The sequence below is a fragment of the Mus caroli genome, unplaced genomic scaffold, assembly GCF_978045245.1.
Source record: "Mus caroli unplaced genomic scaffold, Mus_caroli_1 scaffold_19, whole genome shotgun sequence".
NCBI lineage: Eukaryota > Metazoa > Chordata > Mammalia > Rodentia > Muridae > Mus > Mus caroli.
Genome location: NW_028227274.1, coordinates 402,372 through 420,882, shown reverse-complemented (window position 1 = coordinate 420,882; position 18,511 = coordinate 402,372). Strand labels below are relative to the sequence as shown.

At 38.6% G+C, this 18,511-nt stretch overlaps 1 protein-coding gene across 5 annotated transcripts in view; it reads right to left on the bottom strand.

Annotated features, from left to right (window-relative positions):
* Window positions 1–18,511, bottom strand: part of Cul2 (cullin 2) — a 52,370-nt gene that overhangs the window by 15,001 nt on the left and 18,858 nt on the right. For all 5 annotated transcript variants that reach the window (XM_029472190.1, XM_021150184.3, XM_029472189.1 and 2 more), the window contains 7 exons: window positions 16,335–16,437; window positions 7,574–7,668; window positions 3,935–4,040; window positions 2,904–2,986; window positions 2,116–2,212; window positions 1,917–2,027; window positions 184–346 (listed from right to left, as the gene is read on the bottom strand). In XM_029472190.1, the coding sequence (XP_029328050.1) occupies window positions 184–346; window positions 1,917–2,027; window positions 2,116–2,212; window positions 2,904–2,986; window positions 3,935–4,040; window positions 7,574–7,668; window positions 16,335–16,437 (758 nt within the window). The remainder of the gene's footprint in view (window positions 1–183; window positions 347–1,916; window positions 2,028–2,115; window positions 2,213–2,903; window positions 2,987–3,934; window positions 4,041–7,573; window positions 7,669–16,334; window positions 16,438–18,511) is intronic.

Sequence of the window (18,511 nt, the reverse complement as noted above, 5' to 3'; positions counted from 1 at the left end):
TTTTTATACTTTAGACTACCTTAAAAATGCTTTTCCAAAAGATTAACCAATAATCCTAAGGGAATATGTAATACACCAGGGGGTATTAAAGTGTGTTTTAAATCTAAGGTAAGAGGAAACAGCAGAGAAACCAAGACTTGTCGTTTGAGTTTTGCTCACTGGTCAGTCCCCGGGTGCGCTTACCATTCTTCCTCTCTTGCTGAATGATGCTGTGGCACTCTGAATGTAAGAACTGTAAGTGGTCTGCTACCATCCGCTGCTGACACTCATGAATCACTTTAGTATATGAACTGGGATGCAAATATTTTCGACATCTAATTTCTTCATCTTTTAATCTACCTAGAACCTACAGAAATACATCCTTATAATCATGATCTATGATGCAATGTTTAACATCAGCCAACTCTTAATGCCTTTGGGAGAATGCAGGTAAGGTTATGGAAAAGCTTTACACAACCAATTTCAACTCAAAATGTACTAGTCATTTCAGATCAACTTAAGCTCTGTCACCTACATGCCCTGACTGCATTCTAACAACAACCTTCACTCATCAGCCCAAATCATCTGTTGTACTGGGAACCCAACACAAAACAGGAGCACAAACTACATAAACAATCCTTAACTGTCACGTTAAAGACTTTTATACTGACCCAAATATGTCAATGAAGACCTTTTATTAATGATTACCCTGCATGAAAAGGAAGCAAATCCAAATAATACAGGTCAATGAAAAGTTAATGAAGATAGGAAAAAAAGAACCTGACAAATTTTTTGACAAAAATAATTACAATATTATATGTAGCCTTAAAGAGTATGCTGGAAACACATACATATACGCACAATTGTGTGAACTAGGGAACCACTCTGATAGGAAGGTATAGAAATTATGTGCGACCTTTTAAAGATTGCTGGTTCATCAGTCTAGAAATAAGAAGGGAAATCATTACAACAGGTAATGAAGCTCAAGAATAGTGGAAGGAATACCAGTATCTCTATTCTACTGAAATGCCAAGAGTTATGGGTAGTTAGAAAAAATAAGATCCCTAGATTTTCATAGAGAGATGCATCTGCCTCTGCCTCTGCCTCCCAAATGCTGGGATTAAATACATGCATCACCACCACCCAGCCAGGAAAATAAAGGTCTCTAGATTTTAAAAGGGGCTTGCTGTGTTGTTTTGCTGGTTCTCTTAGAATATTTTATCTTCTCAGTTAAACCAACTAACAGAAATCATTTAATAACAAAATGCTTGAACCTTAACCCTACAAATCGAAGCTGGTTAAACCAGACAGCAATGTGTCTCTGTAATCCCAGGCCTCAGAGGTGAAGGCCACACAGTACTGCAGTGACTCAAAGGCCAGTCTAGGCTATAGAGCAAGACTCACTTTCAAAATGTCAAGAAATGAAAACTTACAACATCTAGTAAAAATTCTCATGTCTCCTTATAATGACTCTTTATCACTCTTAAAAACATTAGTAGGGCTTAAAATTCCATCTGATGGTTTGACACGTGTTCAACACTCAGCAGACCAAGCGTTAACCATGACTCAGATTAACTTATTTGTCTTTCACTTTTTCTTTCCACCTTGTTATTCTTATTTTATTTATATTATCTATTTATGTTAGAAACAGGGTGGTATGTATTCCGGGTTCACCTGAATTTCCTTAAATGGCTGAGAACAAGTAGTTATACTGGGAACTAAACTCAGGTCCTCTACAAGAGGTGGACATGCTATTAATCACAGAGCAATCTACCCGGCCTATATTATATTAATTTTAATAATGTAACTAAAATAGCATTTTTTCCTTAGGAGAAACAATATAACAAAAACGTTTACACTAAAACAATATTAAATATGGACACTCTCAAAATACTGTAAGATGTGTAACAAGTAAATTCACATGAGGTGTTTTTTACCTTTTCCATATACTGTGAACAATTTGATTCTTGTAATAAATTTGAAGCTTCTTGCTTGTAATATTCTCCCGTTTCAGTCAGAAAGGGAGACACAAATATTCCCTGGTAAAACTGAAAATCAATTAAAACTGTATTAGTAAAAATTGGAACAATTTCAACAAATACAGGTCTCATCATGTTTTGAAATAGGCTTAATTACCTTTAAGGGAAATTTTTTCTTATACTGTTCAACATGAACAAAGGAGTTAATAACCCCATGGATTACTTTCTGGTTTGGGTCTTCACCACCACGATCACTGAAACAAAGTATAACATAAAATATGTTTGAATATTCAGACATATACTCAAGCACACCAATACATAGCTGCTAACTTACTAATCTAACTAAAAGTACAAGTCAAAAATGCAAGCATGAGCCAGGTGTGGTGACACACGCCTTTAGTCCCAGCACTTGCTCAATGGAAACTCAATGGGAAGAGAGTAGCCTTCTCTCTTAAAGTAAGGGACAAACAAGGATGCAGATTTTCTCTCCTTTTTTTTTCCTTAACACAGCTTAACATAACTTATAAGTTCCACCCTCAGCAATCATATAGGAGAAATAAATAAATAGCATGTGAATTGAGGAAAAAAGTAAAAGTATTGGTTTGTAAATAGCCTTGGAGGTAGAAATATATCCCAAATTTTATACCACCACCACCACCATCAACAACAAAAACCCAAAAACCACTATTAAAATAAATGAGTTAATCTGCAGATTACAGAATGAACATATAGAAATCAGTCATGCTGTTGTATGCCAACAGTGAACTACCTGAATTGGAAAGCAAGAAGGCAATCCCATTTTGAATTTGCTGTAAGAAATCAGCAGAAAAACCTTAAGAGTGAAAACCTGATCAAAAAAAGTCAGGTAGACTCACACTTGGTCAGAATTGACAGGAACGATACACACACTAATGGTACTCACTGAGGACAGAAACCCAAACTCACTTTTTAATTTCTCGAAGCAGCATCCGGATGAGGATGTTCTGAAGGGGTTCAACCATTAACTTCCTCCACATATCCAATGCTAGCTGCCAGAAAAAACAGAAATCATCAAGGATGAATTAGGTAGGTTTTCCCTTAACATTCATTCAAAGATTTTTTTTTATAATTCTTTTTTTTTCCCCCCTGGGCCCCACTCACTCCAGCCCCTGGTTGCTTCGGCCCTGCTCACTCTGGCCCATAGGTTTTTGTTTGTTTGTTTGTTTGTTTCTCATTACGGATGGTTGTGAGCCACCATGTGGTTGCTGGGATTTGAACTCATGACCTCCGGAAGAGCAATCAGTTCTCTTAACTGCTGAGCCATCTTACCAGTCCTCAAGGATTTTTTTTTTTAATAATAGAAATACCCATCAATAGAAAAATTATTGATATTTTAAAATATAAGCAAAAGCTGAAGGAAATCCATACTCTAGGAATTCGAGTTATAAACCTGGTGGCATCTAGTGTTCTGGCTGTATTTACTAAAGCTTATTTGGCTCAAAATAACAAAACAAAACAACAACAAAAACAGAAGGAAAAAATAAGTTTTCACTTAAAGAAGCAGTCATCACCTCAGAATTATAAGATTAAAACATTATTATTGTATATGTATATATGTGTGTGTATATGTATGTTTATATACACACACATATATATGCTTGTATATTATTGTTGTTATTAATTATTACTAGTGTGTCTGTGTTCTGGGGTTGATTCTCTCCTTCCATTGTGAGGTGTGTTCCAGAGATTAAGCCCAGCTTGTCAGCCTTACACAGTCAGGAGGCAAGTACTTTACCCAGAGTCATCTCCCCTGGACCTATGGCTATAATAGTCACTGAAAATTAATAGTTTTGTAAAATCCTTATTGATTGTTCCATATTTAAATACTAGATAGAGATGGGCCGACCCCTTATGACAGGTGGAAGGGGAGATTGAAGACACAAAGCTGTCTGTCCTCTGACAAATCTATGTGTGCAGTCACTTAAAGAAGTTCTTACCTCTCCTATTTCCATAAGTGGTTCATTCATATCTACTCCACCATAGCCATACTGTATATCAGCTTCTGTCAATTTATTCTTTTTAATATACTGGGTATTGAGATACCTGAAAGTCAAATGTAAGAACCATGGATGTAAAGTCAAAAATCAGTCAGGAAAGCAAATAACTGACAGCTGTAGAGTCATACATTCACAAACTAATGCAGTGATAACACCAAAAGAAAACATATATAAGTTAGGAATGAATGAGAACAGTAAATGATTAGCCCTGGACTTTCTGCAAAGCTGACTACACCAATAGCTTTTCACACAGTAAGGAGAAAATGACCCCCAGCATAGGAAAACCAGAAGATCCGCTTCCCCTTGATTCTCACCACAATGCTCCTGACTTCAAGCAGCATTACTTACAATGTCTTTCAGCTAAGGAAGGACTAAGACTGGAGGAATAGAGGTGAGCATGAGACTGATCTCCAGCCTGCAATGCCCTGTAGCCATGATGACAATGTCTGGCCGCTCTCATTCAGATCTTGTACCTTGTGGGCCTGCCTTGATCTCCTTCTAATCAACCTTCCCGTGAAGAACAAAATATTTTACCAACTACATAGCACTTGCTACCACATACAGTCCTTTTCTTTCATTGATAGATCTTTTTCTACACTCAGTTCCTCTCTGGAGTATAAGGGTGGTGATACCCTTCTGACACCAATCAAAAAAGAGCAGCAGGCAAGTATCAAGTTCTAAAAGAAATTCCTATTTAAAATATTACTGAATTGTAAAAGAATGGTAACAATCTAAAAACAGCAGGGCCTGGAAAAGTTTGCACTAGAATACAAATTTGGATACGCAGCCTGAGCCAGACTGTAAAAGCCATGAATGCCACAGATAAGCAATCAAATGCTCAGGTACATACATACACACACACACACACACACACACACACACACACACACACACACACACAGACACCAGCACTTGAGAGGCTGAGCAATAGAGATTGCAAGTTATAGACTAGGCTAAGATAGCAAACCCTGTCTCAAAGCAAACAATAATTCTAAAATGGATTAAATAATTTTACATAATGTTAAAAAATAATTATGCACCTGGTGAGGCTAAACAACAGGGGAGCTTGGGCCCAAAAAGTTCCAGAGCAGCTCAGCAAAGAACACAATGAGAGAGATTCTCATCTTACAACAAACAAAAACTACTTGAGGAAACTGGTATTTCTCTCTCTGCATTCATTTCATTATACATTTTCTTAAAGAGTGTGTCTACAAACAAGGAAAGGCACCAAGCCATGGTAGCACACACCTTTAATCCCAACACTTGGGAGGCACATCAGGCCTGGTCAACAGAGCTAGTTCCGGGACAGTCAAAGCTACACAAAGAAACCCTGTCTAAAAGAACAAAAACAAGCAAAGCAAAGTAAAAAACAAAACAAAAACAAAAACAAGGAAAGGCCTAGAAGACAATCTACCACCACCACCCCTCAAAAAAACCACTACAGAGGTGTTTTCTTCTAATATTGTCAGCATTGCCCTCTGAGGAAAGATCTCATTACTACTCACCCTACCAATACAATTAAAGGAATGACCATTGGTTATATGATGCCAACACTACAGGACACTTCATTGACTCCCATAGGCATCAGCTCTATGATTGGGTTATAGACAGTGGAAAGCTAGTGATTTTAGATAGTAATCAAGTACTCTAATAAGATAACATCAGCTAGGTGGTTGCATACACCTGTAATCCTAGCTAGAGAGCTTAATAATCAATTACAGACTGAGTTCAAGGTCAGTCTGGGCTCAAGAAACTTTGTTTCAAAAAAAAAGATATGCATGTGAAAAGGCTCTGATATGCATGTAGAAAGGCTCTGATATAAGAAAATGAATGAGCCCTGAGTCTAACTGATTAAGTGCACACACACCCACTCTTCAAACTTCAACAATACATACAATCTAGCTGGGGGTTATCTTAATAAAATCGCACAATGTTGAAATACTATTTTATAAAAGTTAAAGCCACAATAAACCTGTACTTCATAGTAAGCTGTTTTAAAATTGTGGGTTTGCTATTATAAAGGCCACTGTGCCATTGTAAAGTCCAGTTTCTGCAAAGGCAACTCAGATTAAGTAACCTATACTTCTGTTGAACCAGCAAGGCAAAGGAGTAGCAACACGCTAGGAGAACTGAGAGCTGCTGAGGCACTATGGTGGGTACTGCCACAGAGCAGGGTAGAATAGCAGACTGTGCCTGGAGAGCTACCAAGGCATCAGCTTCTCCACAGTGAAAAACTGAAACCCAGGCCCATTTATGGGACAAGCCACAAAGCATATGGCAAAATTATCACTACATCCAGCTCAAGCCATAAAGATTACACGAGTGGACTCTCTAGGCCTAGAATAAGAGAACAACACTTCGTATGAGTGTTTGGTATTTATTTACTCTGTCAATAAATGTCTGCTTTGCTCAGCAATAGTCGTGGGCTGATATTTTAAATGATTAACTACTTACACAGGGATCCCTAAGACTTAGTAATGGTATAGCCACAATGACTTATGTATATAGAAGCTTTGCTGCTGAAACAATCAGTGACATTTCCTAAAATTTAAGTTCTATCATTATGCAACAGTCAACTGCTTTTACTTCTACAAAACTGAGTCAAATAGGATCAGCTCAAGAGAACCACAGAAGTACAGGACCTAAGCCAGAGACCATGTAGGAAAGAGGAAACTTTAGGAAGGGAAATACGAACCTGTCAGAATTAGTTCTCCAGAGAAAGGAGGCAAGAGCAGCCAGATGGAGCAGTATGGGTAATGAAAGGAGGAAAGGAAAGAGCAGGGCGCATGGCTAAGGCTGAATCAATGTGTTCAAGAGGCCTGAAAGAAAACTACCAAGTGCCCTAAGCAGTCTCATAGAGCCTGAAATGCATGCTTATCTTCTGGAAATGTGGCTTAGATTTATTTACTCCACTAAGCGTCATCCAACCTGAGTCTTTACAGTCATCTGTTGGGAGTTTAACATGTTCTAGACAATTTGAAGAAACAATCACAACATTTCCTTTTCTTTTCCAAGGGTTACTGTCTACATTCCTGCCTATCACACAGATACACATATTGCTCTGATGCGGACCTATCTATCAAAGTACCTATTAGTATTCTATATTCCATGAGAAATAATATAAATCACTCCTTCATAATTAAACTCACTAGAATCATATACATTAATTAAAAACAAATCATTGGGGTAGAAGAAGAACAATTTCTTCATCTTCAACCATTCAATTTCTAACATCCACAACCATCTCCAGTCCAAAGGGATCTGATGCCATCTGCTAGCCTGAGGACGCCAGGCACATAAGAGGTAGAAAGACACACATGTAGGTTAAGACCCTCATGTTACATACAAGCAAATCTTGTTAGTTTGGTTTTGGTTTATTGAGACAGGGTTTCTCTGTGTAGCCCTGGCTGCCCTGAAATTCACTCTGTAGACCAGGCTGGGCTCAAACTTGTTGAGATCTGCCTGTCTGCCTCTGCCTCCTGAGAGCTAGGATTAAACACAAAGGACACCACCGTCAAACCATAAACAATGAACTATGGATGCAGATGGTGCTAAGAGGTCAGACTTCAAAGCACTCACCTATATAAGCAGTCCATATAGTCGGCGCCCTTGCTGTATTCTTCCCAGTACCTATGATACATAACAAGCACTTGTTCTTCAGACTCCAGAACTCTCTAAACAGAAAAAATATTTTTGCTTTGAAAGTACTAATCATTTTCATTACAACGAAATTATAAAATATATAGAATCAAACTTCTAAAAATAGCACAAATCAAGCATTATCACCCACATTTATAAATTATATTTTAATTATATTTAGTACAAATGAAACTGGGGAAAAAAACGTGAGCCTTAGAATAGAGTGACTATCCAAAGATTTCTCCAAAATAAAAGAAAAAATGATTGAAGCTTGAGCACATGGATATAAAACAAGCAAATTCATGGATTTTTTTCATAGATTTTATTTAAAGATTTATTTATTTTATGTACGTGAGTAAACTGTAGCTGTGAACTACAATTGTGTAGCCTTAATGTGCTTGTGAATTGTGAGCCATAATGTGGTTGTTGGGAATAGAATTTTAGGACCTCTGCTCACTCCTGTTCAGTTGGACCTCTGCTGGCTCTGGCCAGCCCCGCTTGCTGTGATCAACTCTGCTCGTTCAGTCCCTATTCTGTCTGGCCTAAAGATTTATTCACTATTATACATAAGTTCACTGTCGCTGACTTCAAATGCACCAGAAGAGTGTGTCAGATCTCATTATGGGTGGTTGTGAGCCACCATGTGGTTGCTGGGATTTGAACTCAGGACCTTGGGAGGAGCAGTTAGTGCTCTTATCCACTGAGCCATCTTTCCAGCCCCATAGAAATTATTTTTAAAACTGTTGTTGCTCAGATTGGCCTGTAACTTGCAATGCTGTTCCCCTGTGCTGGGGTTGCAGGTGTGCAGTGACAACTTAGCTTGGGCATTGCTTGGGGGTCATCCTAGTACTCATGTGAGGTAAGAGGCCACCAGCTGAATGAGTCTTCAGCTCGTAAGATAATGGGACGTTTTAAGCAACACTGAACCAGGACACTCTTTGTAGCCTAGGATCACCTTGCACTCAGTAATCTTCCTACCTCAGCCTCCCCAGTATGGGAGCCATAAGCATCTTCAATTCTATTTCTCAAAGAATTCAAGGTGGGCATGGTGGCATGCCCGCATGTCTCTTTAGTCCAGATCTGTGATTTCTAGGCTACTTAGGGCTACAAAGCGAGACCCTATCTCTCAAAATATACAAAACAAACAAGCAAAAACCCTACATAGCCTCAACAGCGCACTCCAGCCCCCCTCAGAGCTGAGGAGGTAGGGCTGATTGCGAACTCCAGGCTAGCCAGTTAAGCTACTTAGCAGTTTGACAGATCTTGGATAACATGATATTTTGTCTCAAAAAACAAAAACAACTATAGCCTAACTTAACAAATGGTAACATTAATGTCTTATGTGGTTATTAATATATAAAGCAAAGTTCAATGGCTTATCATACTTCACCCAAAGTAAAATATTAAAACCACTGAAACAATTTTAAAGTACTTGCTATCAAAACCTCTGCCATGAGTTGATACATGCACATACTCAAACACTAAAGAGTGTATGCAACGGACAATAAAAATGCACTAAAAGCAGTATATTCCTCTTCCACATTGTTCAGCCTTCTGGGTCAATAGGGTATCTCTTCCTAGTTAAGGCAGAGGCTGACCATTATGATCTGATGGTTGCCACCAACACCAAGGTAGAGTGAAAGATTCCTCCCAGTCAGATGATCTTTAAGGACCATAAAGGGGACACAGCAGCTCACTTAAATGAGTGAGATCTGTGATGATGGCTCCATTATATAGCAGATATAAACCCTAAAGAACCAAACTGACTTGCAGTGTGAACAAAATAATGATGATTAATTCATATATCTTAAATATGGCTAGGAATTTAGGTCTGGGGCTGGTGAGATGACTCAGAGGTTAAGAGTACCGACTGATCTTCCAAAGGCCCTGAGTTCAAATCCCAGCAACCACATGGGGGCTCACAACCATCTGTAACAAAAATTTGATGCCGTCTTCTGGAGTGTCTGAAGACAGCTAGAGCATACACACAGATGATAAATAAATAAATAAATCTTTTTTTTTAAAAAAGGAAACTTAGGTCTGGTTAATTTTATGTGTATTTTTATTAGATATTTTCTTTATATACATTTTAAATGCTACCCCGAAAGTTCCCTATACCCTCCCCCTACCCTGCTTCCCTACCCACCCACTCCCACTTCTTGGCCCTGGCATTCCCCTGTACTGGAGCATATAAAGTTTGCAATACCAAGGGGCCTCTCGTCCCAGTGATGGCCAACTAGGCCATCTTCTGCTACATATGCAGCTAGAGACACGAGCTCTGTGGGTACTGGTTAGTTCATATTGTTGTTCCACCTATAGGGTTGCAGATCCCTTTAGCTCCTTGGGTGCTTTCTTTAGCTTGTCAATTAGGGGCCTTGTGTTCTATCTTATAGATGACTGTGAGCATCCACTTTTGTATTCGCCAGGCACTGTCATAGCTTCATACAAGTCACCTATAACAGGGTCCCTTCAGCAAAATCTTACCGACATATGCAACAGTGTCAGATTTTGGTGACTGATTATGGGATGGATGCCCGGGTGGGGCAGTCTCTGGATAGTCCATACTTTCATCTTAGCTCCAAACTTTGTCTCTGTAATTCCTTTCATGGGTATTTTGTTCCCTATTGTAAGGAGGAACGAAGTATCCGCCCGATGGTCTTCACTCTTCTTGATTTTCTTGTGTTTTACAAATTGTATCTTGTGTGTCCTATGTTTCTGGGCTTCTATCCACTTATCAGTGAGTGCATATCGGTTGAGTTCTTTTGTGATTGGGTTACCTTACTAAGGATGATATCCTCAAGATACATCCATTTGTACAAAAATTTCATAAAATCATTGTTTTTAATAGCTGAGTAGTACTCCATTGTGTAAATGACCACATTTTCTGTATCCATTCTTCTGTTGAGGGACATCTGGGTTCTTTCCAGCTTCTGGCTATTATAAATAAGGCTGCTATGAACATAGTGGAGCATGTGTTCTTAGTACCAGTTGGAACTTCTTATGGGTATATGCCCAGGAGAGGTTTTGCTGGATCTTCCGGTAGTATTATGTCCAATTTTCTGAGGAACCTCCAGACTGATTTCCACAGTGGTTGTACAAGTTTGCAATCCCACCAGCAGTAGAGAAGTGTTCCTCTTTCTCCATATCCTCGCCAGCATCTGCTGTCGTCTGAATTTTTGATCTTAGCCATTCTGACTGGTGTGAGGTGGAATTTCAAGGTTGTTTTGATTTGCATTTCCCTGATGATTAAGACTGTTGAACATTTTTTCAGGTGCTTCTCAGTCCTTCGGTATTCCTCAGTTGAGAATTCTTTATCTCTGTACCCCATTTTTTAAATGGGATTATTTGAATTACTGGAGTCCAACTTCTTGAGCTTTTGTATATATTGGATATTAGTCCCCTATCAGATTCAGGATTGGTAAAAATCCTTTCCCAATCTGTTGGTGACCTTTTTGTCTTATTAACAGGGTCTTTTGCGTACAGAAGCTTTACAATTTTATGAGGTTCCATTTGTCAATTCTTTCTTCCTTCTCTTTTCTTTTCTTTCTTTCTTTCTTTCTTTCTTTCTTTCTTTCTTTCTTTCCTTCCTTCCTTCCTTCCTTCCTTCCTTCCTTCCTTCCTTCCTTCCTTCCTTCTTTCTTTCTTATATGTAAGTACACTGTAGCTGTCCTCAGACACACCAGAAGAGGGTGTCAGATCTCATTTCGGGTGGTTGTGAGCCACCATGTGGTTGTGGGATTTGAACTCTGGACCTTTGGAAGAGCAGTCGGGTGCTCTTACCCACTGAGCCATCTCACCAGCCCCCCAGTTGTCAATTCTTGATCTTACAACATAAGCCATTGCTATTCTGTTTAGGAATTTTTCCCCTGTGCCCATATCTTCGAGGCTTTCCCCACTTTCTACTCTATTAATTTCAGTGTCTCTGGTCTTATATGGAGGTCTTTGATCCACTTAGACTTGAGCTTTGGACAAGGAGATAAGAATAGATCAATTCCCATTCTTCTACATGATAACAGCCAGTTGTGCCAGAACCATTTGCTGAAAATGCCATCTCTTTTTGACTGGATGGTTTTAGCTCCCTTGTCAAAGGTCAAGTAACCATAGGTGTGTGGATTCATTTCTGGGTCTACTCCATTGATCTACCAGTCTGTCAATGTACCAGTACCATGCAGTTTTTATCACAATTGCTCTATAGTACAGCTTAATGTCAGGCATGGAGGTTCTTTTAGTGTTGAGAATGGTTTTTGCTATCCTAGGTTTTTTATTATTGCAGATGAATTTGAAAATTGCCCTTTCTATCTCAGTGAAGAATTGAGTTGGAATTTTGATGCAGATTGCATTGAATATGTAGAATGCTTTTGGCAGGATAGAGATTTTTACTATATTAATCCTGCCAATCCATGAGCATGGGAGATCTTTCCATCTTCTGAAATCTTCTTCAATTTCTTTCTTCAGAGACTTGAAGTTCTTATCATACATATCCTTCACTTCCTTAGTTAGAGTCACAAGGTATTTTATATTATTTGTGACTATTGTGAAGGGTGTTGTTTCCCTAATTTCTTTCTCAGTCCGTTTATCCTTTGTGTAGAGTAAGGGCATTGATTTGTTTGAGTTAATTTTATATCCAGCTACTGCACTGAAGCTGTTTATCAGGATTAGGAGTTCTCTGGTGGAATTTTGGGGGTCACTTATATATACTATCATATCATCTGCAAATAGTGATATTTTAACTTCTTCCTTTCCAATTTGTATCCCCTTGATCGACTTTTGTTGTCAATTGCTCTGGCTAGGACTTCAAGTACTATATTGAATAGGTAGGGAGAAAGTGGGCAGCCTTGTCTAGTCCCTGAAGCTAAAGCTTCCAGTTTCTCTTCATTTAGTTTGACGTTAGCTACTGGTTTTCTGTATATTGCTTTTATTATGTTTAGGTATGGGCCTTGAATTCCTGATCTTTCTAAGACTTTTATCATGAATGGGCGTTGGATTTTGTCAAATGCTTTCTTAGCATCTAACGATATGATCATGTGGTTTTTTTGTCTTTGAGTTTGTTTATATAGTGGATTACATTGCTGGATTTCCGTATATTAAACCATCCCTGCATCCCTGGGATAAAGCCTACTTGGTCATGATGGATGATCTTTTTGATGTGTTCTTGGATTCGGTTTCCGAGGATTTTATTGAGTATTTTTGCATCGATACTCATAAGGGAAACTGGTCTGAAGTTCTCTTTCTTTGTTGTATCTTTGTGTGGTTTAGGTATCAGTAATTGTGGCTTCATAGAATGAATTGGGTAGAGTAGTTTCTGTTTCTATTTTGTGGAATAGTTTGAGAAGAGTTGGAATTAGGTCTTCTTTGAAGGTCTGATAGAATTCTGCACTAAACCCATCTCATCCTGGACTATTTTTGGTTGGGAGACTATTGATGACTGCTTATATTTCTTTAGGAAATGGGACTGTTTGGATCTGATCCTGATTCAACTTTGGTACCGGGTATCTGTCTAGGAAGTTGTTCATTTCATCCAGGTTTTCTAGTTTTGTTAAGTATATCCTTTTGTAGTAGGATCTGATGATGTTTTGGATTTCCCCAGGTTCTGTTGTTATGTCTTCTTTTTCATTCTTGATTTTGTTAATTAGGATACTGTCCCTGTGCCCTCTAGTTAGTCTGGCTAAGGGTTTATCTTGTTGATTTTCTTCAAAGAACCAGCTCCTGGTTGCTGATTCTTTGAATACTTATTTGTTTCCAGTTGATTTCAGCCCTGAGTTTGCTTATTTCCTGCCATCTACTCCTCTTGGCTGAATTTGCTTCCTTTCATTCTAGAGCTTCTAGGTAAGCTGTCAGGCTGCTAGTGTACACTCTCTCTAGTTTCTTTCGGAGGCACTCAGGGCTATGAGTTTTCCTCTTAGGACTGCCTTCATTGTGTCCCATACATTTGGGTATGTTGTGGCTTCATTTTCATTAAACTCTAAAAAGTCTTAAATTTCTTTATTTCATCCTTGACCAAGGAATCATTGAGTAGAGTGTTGTTCAGTTTCCACGTGAATGTTGGCTTTCTATTATTTATGTTGTTATCGAAGATCAACCTTAGTCCGTGGTGGTCAGATAGGATGCATGGGATAATTTCAATATTTTTGTATCTGTGGAGGCCTGTTTTGTGACTGATTATATGGTTAATTTTGGAGGAGGTACCATGTGGTGCTGAGAAGAAGGTATATCCTTTTGTTTTAGGATAAAATGCTCTGTAGATATCTATTAAATCCATTTATTTCATAACTTCTGTTAGTGTCCATGTGTCTCTGTTTAGTTTCTGTTTCCAGGATCTGTCCATTGGTGAGAGTGGGTTGCTGAATACTCTCACTATTATTGTGTGAGGTGCAATGTGTGCTTTGAGCTTTACTAAACATTTCCTTAATGAATATGGCTGCCCTTGAATTTGGGGCATATTCAGAATTGAAAGTTCATCTTGGTAGATTTTTACCTTTGATGAGTATGAAGTGCCCCTCCTTGACTTTTTTGATAACTTTGGGTTGAAAGTCGATTTTATTCGATATTAGAGTTGCTACTCCAGCTTGTTTCTTCAGACCATTTGCTTGGAAAATTGTTCTCCAGCCTTTCACTCTGAGGTAGTGTCTGTCTTTTTCCCTGAGATGGGTTTCCTGTAAGCAACAAAATGTTGGGTCCTGTTTATGTAGCCAGTCTATTAGTCTATGTCTTTTTATTGGGGAATTGAGTCCATTGATGTTAAGAGAAATTAAAGAAAAGTAATTTTTGCTTCCTGTTGCTTTGTTGTTAAAGTTGGGATTCTGTTTTTGCAGCTGTCTTCTTTTAGGTTTGTTGAAGGATTACTTTCTTGTTTGTTTCTAGGATGTAGTTTCCGTCCTTGTGCTGGTGTTTTCCTTTTATTATCCTTTGAAGGGATGTATTCATGGAAAGATATTTTGTGAATTTGCTTTTATCATGGAATACTTTGGTTTCTCCATCTATGGTAATTTAGAGTTTTGCTGGGTGTAGTAGCCCTGGCTGGCATTTGTGTTCTCTTAGGGTCTGTATAAAACATCTGTCCAGGATCTTCTGGCTTTCATAGTCTTTGGTGAGAAGCCTGGTGTAATTCTGATAGGCTTGCCTTTATATGTTACTTGACCTTTTTCCCTTACTGCTTTTAATATTCTATCTTTATTTAGTGCATTTGTTGTTCTGATTATTATGTGTAGGGAGGAATTTCTTTTCTGGTCCAGGTTATTTGGAGTTCTGTAGGCTTCCTGTATGTTAATGGGCATCTCTTTCTTTAGGTTTGGAAAGTGTTCTTCTATAATTTTGTTGAAGATATTTGCTGGCCCTTTAAGTTGAAAATCTTCAATCTCATCTACTCCTATTATCCATAGGTTTGGCCTTCTCATTGTGTCCTGGATGTCCTGGATGTTTTGAGTTAGGATCTTTTTGCATTTTGCATTTTCTTTGATTGTTGTGCCCATGTTCTCTATGGAATCTTCTGCACCCAAGATTCTCTCTTCCATCTCTTGTATTCTGTTGCTGTTGCTCACATCTATGGTTCTAAATTTCTTTCCTAGGGTTTCTATCTTCAGAGTTGTCTCACTTTGGGCTTTCTTTATTGTTTCTACTTCCCTTTTTAGGTCTTGTATGGTTTTGTTCAATTACATCACCTCTTTGGTTGTGTTTTCTTGTAATTCTTTAAGGACTCCTACCTCTTTAGCAGTGTTCTCCTGTATTTCTTTAAGTGGGTTATTAAAGTCTTTCTTGATGTTCTCTATCAGTATCATGAAATATAATTTTAAATCTGAGTCTTGCTATTCGGGTGTGTTGGGGTATCCAGGTCTTGCTGAGGTGGGAGTGATGGGTTCTGATGATGGTGTTTGGTCTTTGTTTCTGTTAGTAAGAATCTTACATTTGCCTTTCACCATCTGGTAATCTCTGGAGTTAGTTGTTATAGTTGTCTCTGGTTGGAGCTTGTTCCTCCTGTGATTCTGTTAACCTCTGTCAGCAGTCCTGGGCGTTCAGCTCTCTCCTGAGACTCAGTGGTAAGAGTACTCTCTGCAGGCAAGCTCTCTTCTTACAGGAAAGGTGCACAGATATCTGGCTTTCAGAACTGCCTCCTGGCTGAAGATGAAGGCCCGAAATAGGGCCTGTCCCAGAAGAAGTGTTGCTTTTGCAGTCTGCATGTTCACCTGAAGACTGGTCTCCAAGGGACACGGGACACAAGATGGGTCTCTCACCTGCTCTGGCGGTCAGAGCCCTCCCGGGCAGACACCTGTCCTCTGGTGGGGAAGATTCCCAGATGTCTGGAGCCCGAAATGGGGTCTGTCCCAGTAGCTGTGTCGCTTCTGCCTGTCCCAGGAACTGTGTCACTTCCGTAGTCTGCACTCTCACCTGGCAAAGTAGACTCTGAGGGATTCCGGACCCAAGATGGCTCCCTCACCTGACCTGAAAGAGCCCTCCCGGGTGGACACCTCTCCTCTGTTGGGAAAGGTGCCCTGATGTCTGGAGCCTGAAACAGGGTCTGTCCCAGAAGCTTTGTTGCTTCTGTCTTTTATGTGTATTTTAAAATAAGTATTTTATATGATAAAATTTAAAATTAAGAGGAAAAAAAAAAAACAAATTTGGTAGATGTTATCCACTGTAGATTAGTGATCTAGTCAAATAACTGCAGCTGTAAACATAAGCGTATCACAGCAATATTATCCCTTACCTTATACAAATGCCGAACGTGACTTTCCAAAAAAATCTTTGTTTCCGCATAAAGTCTTTCTCCAAGTGGTTCAGGATAGGCCACACATAAAGCATAGATATCTCTAGATAGATTATTAAGGTTCTCACAGTCAAAACATGATATTTATATTTGGCATTAAAAAAAGAAAACATCAAGCTGGGTGTTGTGGTACCCTAGAATCCTAGAACTTCTGCCTCTACCTTCCTAGTGCACTGGGAAGACCAAAGATGAAACAATAAACAGAAAATACAGGGCTATTTATGATGGAATCATGCATTTATACTTTAATTGAATAAAAAGAACGGGGTTGCAGAGACATTTGCTACTGAGTTCTTGAGTTCAGTTCCTAGCACCCACATGATAGCTCAAGGCTATCTCTAATTCAGCCTCCAGACACACTTTTCTGGTATCTATGGGCAAAACATATGCTATGTGCCACAAACACCTGTGTGTAAAATCACCTATAGGCTGTGCTACCTGTATTATAATAAACCTTTAGAAAGCTAAATTATCGGGGCTGGTGAGATTGCTCAGTGGGTAAGGGCACCCGACTGCTCTTCTGAAGGTCCGGAGTTCAAATCCCAGCAACCACATGGTGGCTCACAACCATCCCTAACGAAATCTGACTCCCTTTTCTGGAGTGTCTGAAGACAGCAACAGTGTACTTACATTAAATAAATAAATAATTAAAAAAAAAAGAAAGCTAAATTATCTACTTAAAAGAGTACAGTACGAGGGGACAACAGAGGGCTCAGCTGTTAACAAAATGTACTGCTCTTGCAGAGATTCAAAGTGCTATTTTCAACAATTACTTTGGGAAGCTCATAACTGATTTAAACTTCAGGGATCCAATACTTCAGCCTCAGAAAGTACTTATGCATTGTGTTCAAATCCACATATAATACACAATAATAAATCTTAAAGAACACAGTATATTGGACCTACTTACTATCAACAACTTAAAACTATAAAATATTAACCAATATTATAGAAAGCAGAGATATAAATATCCATCAGTTAAGAACTTTCCCCCCAGGCATGGTAGCGCACGCCTTTAATCCCAGAACCTGGGAGGCAGAGGCAGGTGGATTTCTGAGTTCGAGGCCAGCCTGGTCTATAGAGTGAGTTCCAGGACAGCCAGGGCTACACAGAGAAACCCTGTCTTGAAAAACTAAAAAAAAAAAAAAAAAACAATTTAAACTTCCCATTTGAAATGTAAATGAAGAAAGTATCTAATTAAAGAAATGGAGGGGAGGCTACTAATGTTTGCTCTTAGATACATACAAAATTTATATAAAATACCTTCTATGAAAATGGTTAAGAATCTATAGACATTACTTGGTATATAAAAAAAATCTCAGCCGGGCGTGGTGGCTCATGCCTTTAATCCTAGCACTGGGGAGGCAGAGGCAGGCGGATTTCTGAGTTCGAGGCCAGCCTGGTCTACAAAGTGAGTTCCAGGACGGCCAGGGCTATACAGAGAAACCCTGTCTTGAAAAAAAAAAAAAAAAATCTCATCTTTTGGGATTGTTTTTTTTTTTTTCTCCAAATAAACCCAATTTTAAAAAATAAAATAAAATATAAAATATTTCTGGTTGACTAAAACAAAACAAACAAACAAAAAAAAAGAATTTAAACTTCCACTATGAAAAAACTGACAACAGTTTGGTAAAGGGGATGGGTATAAGGTACTGAGAGGGAAGAGGCTTCAAACCATGCTGAGTCTCTGAATACAGCTTGTGATTTTATTTATTTAAATCAGGGTCTTTATTTACTTTTGTGTATTTAAGTCAGGTCCTGGCCAGCCTAGAACTTTATCTGCAATCAGACATGCCAGGAACTCAAAGATCCACCTGCATTTGTTTCTTAGAGTATTAGGCTTATTATTAATTTTTGTATTGGATATTTGTATTATGGATTATTTAGAGGTGTAAACCACAATGCCCAGACACCCCCAAAAAATTTAAATCAAAATAGACAACTTGAAGAATGACAACTGAGAATTAATTGAGCCCTGGTCTCCGGAGGATGCACACACCTGTACACATACATGGATATATACATACATAAGAACACATGAATATATGATCAAATGAAGTAATAGTTACTTAAGGAGGTAATTTTCTAGGTAAGCTGTCTATTTCAAAGTCACTTAC